Raw genomic sequence first — 15494 nt, 5'->3', positions numbered from 1 at the left:
CAAGGAATACCTCCTCTACACTCAGTGGTCAATCTCAAAATGCAGGAAGTCACGTAATGGCAGCAGGAGGCCTGCATAGATGAGCGAGGAGCTCCTGGTAGAACTTGAATGTAAAAAAAAAGTGAAGAGAAGGAAGAGGGGACAGCTGTTGTGGGAGGAATACAGAAACACTGAGCATGCAGGGATGGGATTAGGGAAGCTAGAGCATATCTGGAGTTGAATCTGGCGAGGGATGTGAAGGGCTGTACTGATGTACTGGGTCTGGCTGGGATGGAGTTAACTTTCCTCACAGCAGCAGATATAGTGCTGTGCTTTGTACTTGGGTACTTGTGGCTAGAACAGGTGTTGATGTGTTTTGGCTGTTACTGAGCAGTTCTTGCACAGCATCAGGGCTGTCTCCCCAGCCTTGGGTTCCCCCCCCCCACCCCTGCAAAAAGCTGGTAGACTGGGGGTGGGCAAGAGGTTGGGAGGGGACATAGCTGGGACAGCTGGCCCAAACTGACTGATAGGAAGTAAAAAGTAAATCTCCTTTGGTTTTGCTTTGCTTCCTCATGTGGCCTATGTTTTTTTTCATTAAACTGCCTTTATCTTGACTAACAAGATTATTCATCTTATTTTTTCCCCCTGTCCTGCTGAGGAGGAGAGTGATAGAGTAGCTTGGTGGACACCTAGTGTCCAGCCAAGGTTAACCCGCCACAACCAGGTATGGCTGGGGTGGAGTTAACTTTCCAGCCTGTAAATTAGCAGCAGGTGTGGTGCTGTTAACCCATTAGAAGGGCAACAAAAAAGGTTTTTACAGTCACATCAGCAACAAAATGAAAATTAGGAAAAATGTAGGCCCACTACTGAATGAAAATGAGGACTTGGCCACAGAGGACAAGGAGAACTCTGAAGAACTAAATGCCGCCTTTGCCTCTGTTTGCTGCTAAGTCTGGCCTTTGCCAGTCCCAGGTCCCCAAAAGCAGTGGAAAAGTACAGAGCAAGGAATTCTTACTCTTGGTGGAAGAGGATCAGGTTAGGGAGAGTTTAAACAAACTGAATACAAACAAATCCACAGGTCCTCATGGGATGCACCCATGAACTCTGAGGGAGCTGGCTGCTGCTGTTGTGAGACCACTCTCAGTTATCTTTGAAATATCAGTGTGATTTGGGGAGCTTCCTGAGGACTAGAAGAAAGCAAATGTCACTCCTTTATTTAAGAAGGGCAAAAAGGAGGATCCAGAGAACAATAGGTCAGTTAGCCTCACCTGGGAAGGTGATTGAGCAAATAATCTTGGAAACAATTTCCAAGGATTATCAAGGGTCATTAAGATGATTAGGGGACAAGAGCATCTGTCATACAAGGAGAAGATGAGAGAACAAGGACTGTTCAGCCTGCGGAAGAGAAGGCTAGGAGTATCTTACCAGTGTGCGTCAGCTGATGGGAAGGAGTAAAGGAGACAGAGCCAGGCTCTTCTCAGTGGTGTTCTGTGACAGGACAAGAGGCCATGGGTGCAAACTGAAATACAGGAAATGGCATTTAAACATAAGGCAAAACTTTTTTACTGTGAGGCTGGTCAAACACTGGAACAGGTTGCCTAGAGAGGCTGTGGAGTCTCCATCCTTGGAGATACTGAAAACCTGACCGGACACAGTTTTGGGCAACCTGCTGTAGCTTTGAGCAGAGGGTTGGACTAGGCAATCTTCAGAGGTTCCTTCCAACCTCAACTGTTTTGTGATTCTGTGAATAGTAGTCCTTTGTGCTCAGTTTTCAGAGCTATCACAGTCTTTGTGGCCAAATAGCAAAAATGGCAGATATAGATGGCGCTTCCATTTTAGACATTTTGAAATGGGAAATAATTCTTATATATTAATACAGTAAGGAGGACTTAAATGTTGTTACTTTTTCAGAAATATTTCTGGAAATTTGCAGGACTCATTTTTCCTCTCAGTGGCGTACATTTTGCAAAGCCCTGTTAAATGTTACTACCAATTATTCAGACATTCTGAAATTGTTGAGCTGGGGAGTTTTCTATTCTTCGTCTATCCATAACAATAGAATCATGGAAACTGCCTCTCCTTAATCCATGGTTTATTAGTCCAGCCAGAATGCAGAGTCTGGAATTTTTCATCGAATTTTACTTTAAATGAAATGGATACTTAAAATCTGGTTCAGATCAGTGCACTCCTGTGTTGAAAGTTACGCAAGCAATCTTCCTCTTTCTGTTTAGCTGTTCTGGACTAATACAGAATCTCTTGACATTTTCATGTATATTAGCTTAATTTGAAAACACCCTTGTAATGGATACTGTCCTAAAACTGCTTCTGCAGTGTCTTTCAGCATTATTTAATAACAGCTTAACACTAATTGAATTAATTAAACTCTCACAAACCTGCCATTAAGTTAAAAAAACCCTAAATACTCAGATGCTCAGTATAATTTTGCACGAAAGACTGTTTACTGGAAAAAAAAAATGAAGCCATCACTGAATAACTTGTCGAACAAATGTTACACAAATTTAAAAAAAAATCTTCCTTAATGTGGAAGGATGGCTCACTACAGCCTGTTGGCCAGGGCTGGGCTGTCAGAGCAGTTCAACCAACCTCTGTCCTGGTGTCTCTTCCCACATAGCCTTCTGCCATGACAAAGTGTAGATCAGGACCTATATAAGCACTTCATTGTCACATAACTGGATCAGTAGGAAATCACTGCCCAACAGAACTCAGGCATTGCCATCATATGATAGTTTTCAGAGAAGCACAAAACCAGCAGGATGCAATGGGGCTGCATAAGTGTTTCATCATGTCCAAATGGTTATCTCTCATGAGTAGAGAGAGAGAGGAATCAGTGCTATATTTTTATTGTAAGGTAGATGCATTTTCTGCCTTGTTTCAGCGAAAACCTTTAGTACCTCCATGAAAGTTAGAAGGCCCACCTATAATAAAAATTTGGAAGCAACTTCTTCAAAATTATTTTTGCTGAATATATATGATCATAAGCTTTCATGATGTGTCCTGCCTTATCTTTTGTTGTGTTTGTAAATTGAAGGCTGACTAATTATTTTCATAAAGTTTCATAATGCTGCAAAAGAATTGCAAGAGTAGTTTTGAAAATTAATGGGTTGTTGCTCTTTTATCTAAAACATTAGGAACCTCAGCTTTAACAAAAGAACAATGTTTTTTTCACCAAGGACAATCAGTGAAGCAAAAATATAGTGCTATTCTTTCTTGTATTTTCAACAATGAAAATTTTGTGTAATGAACAGTGGGAGGCTAGTATCTAAAATAACAGGCAGAGAGACTCAAAGGAGGAGGCAGAATAAGTATATCAAAAGGCCAATGGAGGTTTCTAAAACCCACCACCACCAAAATTGAATTTTGAATCGAATGCAGAACTAGTGGAGGTATATGAGTTTATTTTAATTATATTTGTTACATTTCTGAGGAGGCAATTTTCAGAACATATTGGAGTTTGAAAAAGCTTGAGTTTAGGAAGGTAACAAAGAAAAAGCTCTGGAACAGCTTAGATGAGACTATATGAAGTCTTATATTGTACTGAGATAGTAACAAGTACAGAAGTGAAAGAGGGAAAATGATCAAAGTCTCAAAATACACCTAATTTAATATTGGTAGCATAATATAGTATTTAATGTTAAAGATTAGAACATATTTTCAGTTTCTTACGATTAGGAAAAGCACTCAGTACTTCAGGAATTCTTCATCTTAATTCTGAAGCAGGTCATGAGGATATTTCTAAAGCTGATATGAGTTATATACATAATGGATTTTAAGGGAATGTAATAGAACATTAAATGTATCAGCTGATATTGGTATTCATGTTTAATTTTCCTATAAAAATGACAGATGGGTTGTTTTAACAAATTCTCAGGAGAAAGCATTAGAAAGAGTGATTAAATGAATATGCCGTTCCTAGGAGACTGTTATGTAAAGGACAGTATTGAGGAACTTAGAGGCCTTCTCTTCTCAGTAAGTTTTTCGTGAATTAAGATAGTATACATGAAAGACAGCAAAGCCTGCAAGTTGCAATGTCTTTGTTCTTTTTTGTGCAATTAAATACTCCAATAAGAAATTATCAGCTAGTTTCTACTAGTTTTATATTACATGTTATATATACTCAACAAACTATGGTCTCGGAAAAATTGAAGTGAAATTGGAACTATGATTTCAGGATTTATGCAAAGACAAAATACAAAACATTTCTAAATACTGTATGTTTCTTACACTTTGAACATTAAGTAACTTTGTTGTATACCTTTTTAATAATGTGGGAGGGAAAACCATATCCTTCATTTTTCTGTTGGTCATAAACCAAAGTATCTGTATGACTCTTGCACATAGCTTTTCTCATATTTTTACTTGGTAGTTGAGTGCAGTATGAGCTTGAAACAAAACACATGTGAAAGTTCTGACAAACTTAGAGTGCCTGGGAATGATTATGGAGGCAGACATCCTGTGTGTTCTGTAATGGATAGAAAAGAAGTCAAAAGAAAAAAAGACAAAACTACTTGTTATTTTAAGAAGAGATACTTCAGAGAAAGTAAAATCTAATTTTACCTTGAATAAATTACTAGAAATTGAAATAGCAAAACAGCTTTTTCCCAAAGGCTAGGGTTTTCTTTTTGCACTTGTGTCTTGTAGAATTTTCCAATAAAGGTTTAAATTCCATATCTGGAATTCAGTGCAGCATCTTGTCATATGTCAGGTTGACAGTTTCAGAACACATGCTAAAACATATTTATGTAATAAGCTGCATATGAATTAAGACTTGCAAAATGATACCATCTCTTGAAATTATTGAATAAATTTGGATTTTCAGTGGCTGTAATGGAATGGAAGTAAGTAATAAAAATGTCAATGTGAGAGCAGTAGTACCTCTCAGAGTCTGAGTTACTCAGGATTTACATGTAATATTATATTTATTTTGTATTTATTATTTTGCTTCCAGGTTGAACTAGTCTTATCAAAGCAGGAGCTATATCTGACAGCATGGTTTATAGTACCCAATACAATCTTGTTATGCTGAGTATACTACTGCTTTTTATATTGACGCATTAACACAAATACTAAAAGCAGAGATACAGCTAAGTGAAGATTTTTCAGAAATTCCAGTACTTTTGAAGTAACTGGGTAGACAGAGTTGTCTCAGAAGAGTGGTGCCTTTATTGAACATCTCATGGACAATGAAAGTATCACTACAGTTTTAATCCAACGTCAGAAAAGAGGGGCTATCTGAATTACCTGAAGGCTCACAGGTTCATATGAAGTATTATGAATTAAACAAATAATACACTGTATAACATAATAGTTTCCCTGAGTTTATTAACTGGACATCATGTGTTCTTTTTTAGAATTCTAACCTGATTCATCAGAAGTTATCTACTCCTGTGGAGCAGCAAGGATCCCCAATCTTATCATTCATTACTCTGGAACAATTCAATGCCATTCGCCTTGTGCAAAGTGTCCATCAGTCACTTGCTTCTTTAAGTAAAGTCATCAGAGGTACTTCATTACTGAGTTCTGAAGTACAAAGACTAGCAAGTGCTCTGCTAAATCAGAAGGTAAGTTACTTTGTCATGAATTTACATTATAAGCAATGAAAAAAACCAAGGAAACTGAACAAAATTCTGATACATATTTTCACATCATCATTTGCTCTAAGTTCTTTTATTGACAGAGACTCTAAAATGGGGTTCTTTTATTGATAGGGACTAAAACAGAACCATGTTTTTTCTGGAATGAAAACCCAGGAAAATGTTGCTTGAAGTACCTGCAGAAGCTTCTGAGTATATTATACTTTTATCAAGCTTTCTCTTAAGGGCAAATCCGATAAGATTAGAAGTTGTGGAATACTACTTCCATTTCAAATACCAAATCATGCTAGATAAGTCAGATATATTAGCCAGTAGAACATGGAAATCTGACCCTTTTCTTAGTTTTTACAGTTTCTTAAAATTTAAGTTTTACTGCAGTTGTAATCACAATTTGCTCTCTGTATTTATTCAGGACGAATTCTTGCCATATTACACGAGACAAGCTGTGCCTATCATACCAACCTATCATCTCACTCTATATTCTTGATATACAAGAAGAGCAACCAAAATTTGTACATATACTTTCTCCATGTTTTCTGGCATCAAACTGGGCATGTTTATAAACTGGTACAATTAGTGACTGCAAATTTACATGTTCTGTCATGAATAGCTAGATAATATGGATTCCAAAGATAGTCAAACTTTGATGTGAAACTGTGGTTTTGTTTCACTGGCAGCAATTGATAAGTTGTGTCAATTCAGATACGTGGATATTGAGATTGGCCCTGCAATGAACAATAATTCCTATTAACATCTTGTTTATCTTCATGCGAGGAACAAGTACTGTTAAAAAGATTGTTATCCATTTATTGATCTATCAAATTTCTAATTAAAACAATAATTAAATTCTTTGTCTTTTCAGATTCACAAGACAGCACTTGTTAGCAAAATTGAAGTACAATTAGAATAAATTAACATTTTCATGTTAGCAAGCTCATTGCCTTTTTAAACACGTTTTGACTGTGTGGTAGAAATTGGTGCTGAGTACAAGTCACAGTGAATGCAAATGATACATGTAATGGCCATTTTTTTTTATTTGTTACATTTCTTGTTACTGAGCAAGAGAGCATGGCTTGCTTGTGTGCTTAAGCTGTACTCTTAAATTGGAAGCAGCAGGAACTATGAAGCTGATCACTGTCACAAAAATGTGCTTAAAGTTTCTATGCATTTTTTTCTCTCACAGATATCAGTTCAGTGCTTCCTGATATATTGAACAGTGTTTCTGGCATTTCATCTGCTTACTTACCCACTTACCTTGACACAGATCACTTTATTGGATTGTGACCATAAAGCAATCTTTTTCAGCAGCCCTTCAGAGAGGCTAATGCCATGCTCTTGGCATGGCAGCTAAACCTCCTGGCAGCTAAGCGTCACTATATTTATCATCTTAAAGTGGTTTGTTTCATATATTTTCTATACTGTTCTTGTTTAGTTTAGTGTGGTCATGCGTTATGTAACAAAGGACTATTTTAAAAAACTTATATTTTAAAAGCACGGAGATTGTAGCTCTTTTAAGATTATAGCACCTGAAGAAGCTGCTAGATTACCAATAGAAACATGAAACTTAATAAATGTGACTTCTAGCGGTTTCAGCGACGTGCCTTATTTGTACAAAATTTATATGTTAGTGTATCTCTGAAATACGCTTCCATACTAACAATTAGATAAGCTATAACTTTAAACTTAGAGTAATTGAGAGTGATATATTAACAACATTAGATGAATGCCTTCCAAATGATACATTGGTGAGCTGCCTGTAAATGCATATCTAGAAAAAGAGTCTGCAAAAATGCAAGGATAATAGTTTCAAATACAAAAACTTTTTAAAAAATCATAATTATGCAAAAAAAGCATGCAGTTAATTATGCTTTATTAATTGTCTTATATGTATTCTAGTCTATTCATTTCATTATTAATTAGTGTCCTCAGATGCAAATATTTCCTGGGTTTTACCTATGAAAGGTACATATGGAGTATTTACTTTGAAAGACACTTTTTCTTACAAACTTCTGTGATCAGATTTTGAAAATCTGTTCAGCACATATGCTATTGGATTGTGAACCTTCTTGAAAATGCAACTGTAAATGTTGAACAGTATAAACTGTTAGGCCTGCTTGGCATCTTTAGTATTGTGCAATATTCCATAGGTAATGATTTACATCAGTTCTCTTTCACATAAGCAGGAGAATCTTGCAGAGTCAGTTTCAGTGTGCTTTACAGATTCCTGTGGTGTAGCTACAATTAATGTTTTTATCCTTATTTTATATGGAGAAAATCTAACAGAGGATATTTTAAGCCTTTCTTTTTGAAGTCTATGAGAAATTTGTATGGGGAGGTCTTGCAGGATTTTATTCTCGGGTGTTGTTCTACAAACACTTTAAGATGATGAGAAAGTAATCTTGTGGAGGAATTGTACCAGATTCATTTTGCCACAGAGCCACACAACTGCATGTTCAAGTCTGAGAACACAGCAGCAAAGGAGTGGGAACCTGTGGTTGCAGTTGAAAGATGGCATTGTGGCTTTCCAAGAAAGAATCAGTGTAAGCCTTTTTGAAGTGTTTGCGGAACCTACTGATGTTTCGTTATTGAATAGCAGAGGTTCTTGTTAACTTCTCCGTGACCACTGTATCTCTGCGGACCACATAAAGCATTAGCAGGAGTATGACCTTCCTATTAGTGGTTGTATGCTTTGATCATTATATTACATGTATTGCCTTTTTTCTTTGTAAATATATTTGATCTCCAGATTATTTAATTTCATTCAAATTGCTAGTTTAAAATGTAGTGATGATGGTTTCAAAATGGATAGTTTCAGTAAATATATTTATATTTCAGTGTCCCGTCTCATGGCAAAGCAAGTGGGAAGGTCCAGAAGATCCTTTACAATATCTTAGAAGTGTTGTAGCTCGAGCACTTGCTATACAGGTAATTTTAAAGAGTCATTTTACCTCGATATGTTGGTGTTCAGTGACATGGGATATTATGTGAATTGCACTACAGTAGGCCTTTCCAAACTCAAGTCCCAAAGAGTTTTAGATGTGTGAAAAGGCATGAAAAAATGTAAAGATAGATGAGAAATGTGAAGACAGCAGACTGAGCAATTTGAAGTCAGTAACTTTAAATACAGTAATGTGGTTAGTCACTTCACAATAGATTTACATCTTAGATTTTAGTCATTAGTCTTTCTGATGAATTGTGGGGAATAAAGATAGATTTATTTACTCAGATGAATCTACACCTAAGTCAAGAAACACTCTTTAATCTGGTAGAGAGGTACGTATAAAGAGATAAAGTGAAGCAATTATGATAGACGTAGAAATTCATAGAAGACTAGTCTTTGAAGCAAATAAAGAAAATATCTGCATTCTCCAGGTTTACAAGGGGCTATAATAGAAGATGCAGTCTGACAACTCTGTCAATCTGAAGTCTGACAGTGGAGAAGATAATTTTTAGTTAAGGTAAATCTAGCTATACTTTGATTGACAGAAGAGGTATATTTAAGATAATAGGCAGACAAAAAAGTAATTTATCTAAATTAATTAGTATTTAAGGAAACAGATTTCATCATGTTGGATGCATAGAGAGGAAACGGTGAGAACCTTCCAGAGAGGATGTTTCCTTCAGGAGGGACAGATCTTCTATTACCTCCAGGCAGTAAATAGAAAGCTGCTGGTTTTGACCTTGATTAACACAATCTTGTCCCATGGGATATGAAGAAGATTTCTGTGAACATTAGTGTTGACTGTCATATTCAGAAGGAAGATTTGAGGGGCATATGATTTCTAGGCATTACTTTTTCTAAAGAAACTATCAAATGGATGTTTCCAAAGTATTAATAACATTCTGGTTATGCAAACCATTTCTTTTGGCTAATGCTCATTTTTTTCTTTATCTTTGTTCACAAAAAGGCTAAAATTATGAACAATAAAGTGTAAATATATATAGCAACAAATGATAATGCATGTTCAGAAATTATTTGGTCATATAACTAGAGTTGAACTTAGTCCCCTCTGTCTTTTGACTGATTATTGTAATATATTATTATTAAAAAAGCATCATTCGTGGCTGAGTCAGCAGTGTTTGCAATCTTCAAGAGTACCTTGCAGTTTGTGACTTCTACCTTTATTTTGTTGTGACCAAACTGCTTGCAATTTTTCTTAACTTATACGATTTTTTTTAAATGGAAGCCTGAGATTACGGTTCAAGCTTCTGTGTGGAGTGCACCTCCCATACAAAGTGGAGATAATGTAGCAGAGTGTAACAGGATGAAATTAGTGTTAACAGTAATAGATAATTTTCAACCAAGCATATTGAAAAAGTTTTTATTTCCATACATTACTCCAGTCAACTACTGACAAGTGTGCTGCATTATATTACCATGATAGTAATCTTCCATTCTCATTGTTCAAAGTGCTGAAAAAATTGTACATTTGGATTACTCATTTTTATGAAAGGTATTATGAAGAAATCATTTACAATTTTAAACACTTATTTACTGTAAGAGAGGGACAGATTATTAAAGGCAGAGCTTTACAGTAGATATTTAATGGTATCCATAAGCAGTAAATTGTGTAAATTTTTTTGTTAGTGACAATAGAAGGTAGTGACAGATGACCAGATACTGGTTCTTATATTTGTTATATTTTTTTTAATGTCAAATATGTAATACAGTTGTATTTGAAGCAATTCTTAATAACACAATATCAGTCCATTTTGCTTCTCAAGCTTCTAGTCAGATCACATCTGAAATACAGTTTCTATGGTTTTATTTTTGTATGTATTTTACCAGAAAAATGTTCTTTCTAATTTCAGTTGAATCATCTTTTTCCTTAAATGTGATTCCAATTCATGTTTGTACATATTACACCAAGATTTTTATTAGCCTTGATGATTTTTTAATTACCTTTCCTATTTTGTAACTTTTCATTATTGATTTTACAAATGTAGTATATCATTAGTTAATTCTAGATTTAGTATTCAAAAGTTCAATAAAGGCTTCAATAAAGGCTTTCTCTTAACTCTGAAAGTTATCTTCAGATTTCTATTTCAATAAAGGACATATTTTTGATTGGTTTAATTTTATAAGACCAACTCCATCATTTTTTTATAATTATTCATACCTCCCTCTGTTTCATTCACTATAAGATATTGACTTCTGCCTTCACCGTTTCAGACAGATCTGTTTTAGGTATTTTTCAAGAGAAAAATAGGAGACATTGAAACATCCAAGTTGTACTGAAAGATTGCATCTACTAAGGATGCAGTAAGTCTCTACTTACTTAGGTTATTAGTTAAAGGCTTCCTTGTCAAGATGTTTGCTCCCAGTGCAGAAAATAATAAAAGCAGCTGCTTTGTTACAAACATTTAATGGGGATGAGGAGGAACCCAAAATGTAGGCCAGATGGTAGAATAATTATAGCAGAATTTATAGAAGTGTAAAGATGTTCTGAGTGCATTACACAACAACAGACAGAAAAACAACAGGTGTTGCATTTCTCAGGTCTGAATTCACTCACTAAAAGCAAAATAGAAAAAGGAAATCTGCCTACTTAAAGTGTGAACAAATCAGTACATGCAAAATGAAATAGAGCGATTTTTTGCTGTGTATTATGTTGTGGTGATAGATCTGATGGAAATATGTAATTTCTTTCCAGGTGGAAGTTCTGATATTTGCATGTTAGCTTTTGCTTTAAATTAAAACAATAATTTTGTGTATTGAACGTTCTTCTAAGGTGAAGAGTTCTGAATACTTCCAATTAGCAAGGCTGACATTGAACTTTACAATATTGTGTTTCAGCTTGTCTGTCTACAGTGATTTATTTGCTATCAACATTAAGATACGAAGCTTATGAATCATCATAGATCTTTGTGTTTGTTGTAATTCTTGACCCTTATACTCCCAGTTTCCTCATGGTGGCATCTTAAATGTGTTCTGTGGTTTCCCTCTCTCATGGTACATGAATATAGCTTAGCAATAACATACATCAGTGTATAAAGGAATTTAAGTCCATCCCAGTCTGTAGGTAAGTGTCTTCTCTTAGCTATACCAGCAGGAGAGAAAGAGAGAGAAGAGACCCAGAACTACAGCTATTAAGAGGCAAAACAGCAGCCCAGGCAAATGTCAGATGAATATCAACATTGAAAAAATGTTTCAGGTCAATAGATTGGAACTTACTTTTTGTTTCCACAAGAACTAAATAAAGAGATTAATTTCACTTCTTCCAAAAAAAAACCCCTCTTATTCCAACAAGACTTTAAATTTTAAATGAAAATATTTATTTCATTCTTTTGGACTGAGCTGCTTTTAAGTCATCTGTAAAAACAGTTCTCCCTTTAGATGGCTGTTTGGTCAGACAGCTGCTAAAAGGCTTACAGCACATGCTGAAAATGAAGACTGACCTCAGAATCATAAGCACTACTTTCAGAGTTCTAATCAAGGAAATGTTTATGAATACTGAAAGTCTTTATTTGCATAAGTTATGAAAGTTTTTGTTGAAAATGTGTGTTTGTCTATAAAGTAATCCTAATATAGTGTATAAAAAAGTTATATTTCGTATTATATCAAGAGACTTGTATGTATATCTCTGGGATGCTGTTATCTCTTGTCCCCTTCCATCCTGAGTGAAATCTAGGGTAGTAATATTTAATTTCAATACCAGTTTGACCCCCTAGTATAAGATTTCTAGTATTTTACTACTCTTTTACTATTAGAGGTAGAATGACTTTGTTTCTGTTTTGGAACCCTTACTATTCCTCTGTTTCAACAATTAGGTACCCAGAAAGGTAGATTGGTCACACAAGGTATATGAGGTTTGAACTCTTGGAATTTGCCTGCTGAAGCTACTAGAAAACCTTCTGGGAATAGGAGACACAGGATTCTTCCTTCACACCCAAGGAATGTAGGCAAAAAGTTCAATTTTCATTCACTAATAACAGGCAGAAAGTCTGCTCTTAGAAAGCCAAGGAACTCATAGAATCATAGAATGATTTGCGTTGGAAGGGACCTTAAAGATCATCTAGTTCCAACCCCCTGCCATGGGCAGGGACACCTTCCACTAGACCAGGTTGCTCAAAGCCCCATCCAACCTGGCCTTGAACACTGCCAGGGATGGGGCAGCCACAACTTTTCTGGGCAACCTGTTCCAGTGCCTCACCACCCTCACAGTGAAGAACTTCATCCTTACATCTAGTCTAAATCTACCTTCTTTCAGTTTAAAATTATTACCCCTCATTCTATCACTACAATCTCTGATAAAGTGTCCCTCCCCATCTTTCCTGTAGGCCCCCTTTAAGTACTGGAAGGCTGCTGTAAGGTCTCCCCAGAGCCTTCTCTTCCCCAGGGTGAACAACCTCAACTCTCTCAGCCTGTCTTAAATAGCCTTCTTATGTTGGGTGCCCCAGAGCTGAACAAGGTACTCCAGGTGGGGTCTCACAAGAGCTGAGTAGAGGGGGAGAATCACCTCCCTCGACCTGCTGGTCATGCTTCTTTTGATGCTGCCCAGAATGTGATTGGCTTTCTGGGCTGCGAGCACACATTTCTGGCTCATACTCAGTTTTTCATCCACTAATACCCCCAAGACCTTCTCCTCAGGGCTGCTTTCAATCCACTCATCGCTCAGCCTGTGTTTGTGCTTGGGATTGCCCTGACCCATGTGCAGAACCTTGCATTTGGCCTTGTTGAACTTCATGAGGTTCATATGGGCCCACCTCTCAAGCTTGTCAAGGTCCCTCTGGATGACATCCCTTCCCTCCTGCATGTCAACCTCAGCACACAGCTTGGTGTCATTGGCAAACTTGCTGAGGGTGCACTCAATCCCACTGTCCATGCTGCTGACAAAGATGTTGAACAGCGCCAGTCCCAGTACCGACCCCTGAGGAACGCCACTCATCACTGGTCTCCACTTGGATATTAAGACGTTGACTGCAACTCTTTGAGTGTGACCATCCAGCCAATTCTTTATCCACCGAGTGATCTATCCATGAAATCCATGTCTCTCCAGTTTAGAGACAAGGATGTCATGCAGGACAGTGTCAAATGCTTTGCAGAATTCCAGGTAGATGACATCCATTGCTCTTCCCTTATCCACCAACACTGTAACCCTGTCATAAAAGGCCACCAAATTTGTCAGGCACAATTTGCCCGTAGTGAAGCCATGTTGGCTGTCACCAATGACCTGCTTATTTTCCATGTGCATTAGCATAGTTTCCAGGAGAATCCACTCCATGATCTTGCCAGGCATAGAGGTGAGACTGACTGGCCTGTAGTTGCCCAGGTCTTTCTTTTTTCCTTTTTTTAAAAATGGGGGTTATGTTTCCCCTTTTCCAGTCAGTGCAAACTTCCTAGACTGCCACGACTTCTCAAATATGACACATAGTGGCTTAGCCACTTCATCTGCCAGTTCCCTCAGGACTCAGATACATCTCATCAGGTCCCATGGACTTGTGCACATTCAGGTTCCTTAGATGGTCTCGAACCTGATCTTCTCCTGTGGTGGCTGGTTCTTCATTCTCCCAGTCCCTGCCTTTGCCTTCTGTGACATGGGTGGTGTGGCTTGAGCACTTGCTGGTGAAGACTGAGGCAAAGAAGTTGTGGAGTACCTCAACCCTCTCCATGTCCCAGGTAACCAGTTCTCCTGTTTCCTTCCAGAGAGGGCCCACATTTTCCCCAGTCTTCCTTTTATCACCGATGTACCTATAGAAGCTTTTCTTGTTGCCCTTGTCATCCCTGGCCAGTTTTAACTCTATCAGGGCTTGGCTTTCCTAACCTGATCCCTGGCTACTCAGACAATTTCTCTGTATTCCTCCCAGGCTACCTGTCCTTGCTTCCACCCTCTGTAGGCTTCCTTTTTGTGTTTGAGTTTGTCCAGGAGCTGCTTGTTCATCCATGCAGGCCTCCTGGTGGTTTTGCCTAACTTCCTCTTTGTTGGGACGCATCGCTCCTGAGCTTGGAGGGCGTGACCCTTGAATGTTAACCAGCTTTCTTGGGCCCCTCTTCCCTCTAGGGCTGTATCATATGGTACTCTACCAAGCAGATCCTGAAGAGGCTGAAGTCTGCTCCCCTGAAGTCCAGGGTAGTGAGCTTGCTATGCACCCTCTCAATTTTCACTGAGTTCAAGAACTCTGAGGACCAGCCTATAAATCAGTCTTAATGCAAAAATAGATGGTATGCACATAAAATCCGAGAAATAGAGGCTGAGCGTGAATCCAAAAATAGGCACTCTTGCATGCTCTGTACAGACACAGCCAACCACACTCAGGCTAACAGAGGAGGACGGTACCTTTACAGGCAGCTGCATAAACACAGACAGCACGAATAGCCCTATCCTATTTCTGGGGTTCATTGATCAAGGAAAACACTATTCACAAGTCTCACTGATTTCTGGTCTCTCCACTGTCCTGCTTCCAATCCCTCAGTCTGCAGCACACAGCTCCCAGACCTCTTATCCTCCTTCTGGCTGGTACTGCTAGAAGTTAGCTAGTGGATTCCCTTCCCCCATATCAAGAACACACTTGCCCCCAAAAAATAGCTAAAAATAGAGCTTAAAAGGATAGGAGAGACTCTGGTGATCAGGTGCAAATTTGGACAAAGTGTACTGACCAGCAGCCTCCCTACATGCAACCTTCTCTTTTATACCTCTCTCTCTGTTTTCCAATTCATGTTTGTCACCCATCCACCTTTCCCCACCTTTGGTCCTTCCCTTAAATATCCCATAATAAATCTTGTACAATCCCAGAATTGTCATGTTCAGTTCCCAAATTCACCCAGTTTGGCACTCCATAATAAGACCTATACCCCTTTAAGTAATCCCACTTAGTTTGTATAGCATTTCAGAGTTTTGTCTAATAGATTGCCTTAGCAGATCTTGCAGCAGCGACAATAGCTTAACGGTTTGTCTTTTATGG

The 15494-nt window shown here is 37.7% G+C and overlaps 1 protein-coding gene across 1 annotated transcript in view; it reads left to right on the top strand.

Annotated features, from left to right (window-relative positions):
- DYNC2H1 (dynein cytoplasmic 2 heavy chain 1) overlaps positions 1-15494 on the top strand; it is a 189028-nt gene that overhangs the window by 148325 nt on the left and 25209 nt on the right. Inside the window, exons 84-85 of the mRNA XM_075050027.1 lie at positions 5349-5558; positions 8427-8516. Coding sequence (XP_074906128.1) covers positions 5349-5558; positions 8427-8516 — 300 coding nt within the window. The remainder of the gene's footprint in view (positions 1-5348; positions 5559-8426; positions 8517-15494) is intronic.

The sequence above is a fragment of the Buteo buteo genome, chromosome 18 (assembly GCF_964188355.1).
Source record: "Buteo buteo chromosome 18, bButBut1.hap1.1, whole genome shotgun sequence".
Taxonomy (NCBI): Eukaryota; Metazoa; Chordata; class Aves; order Accipitriformes; family Accipitridae; genus Buteo; species Buteo buteo.
This window is presented reverse-complemented; position numbering and strand designations above follow the sequence as displayed.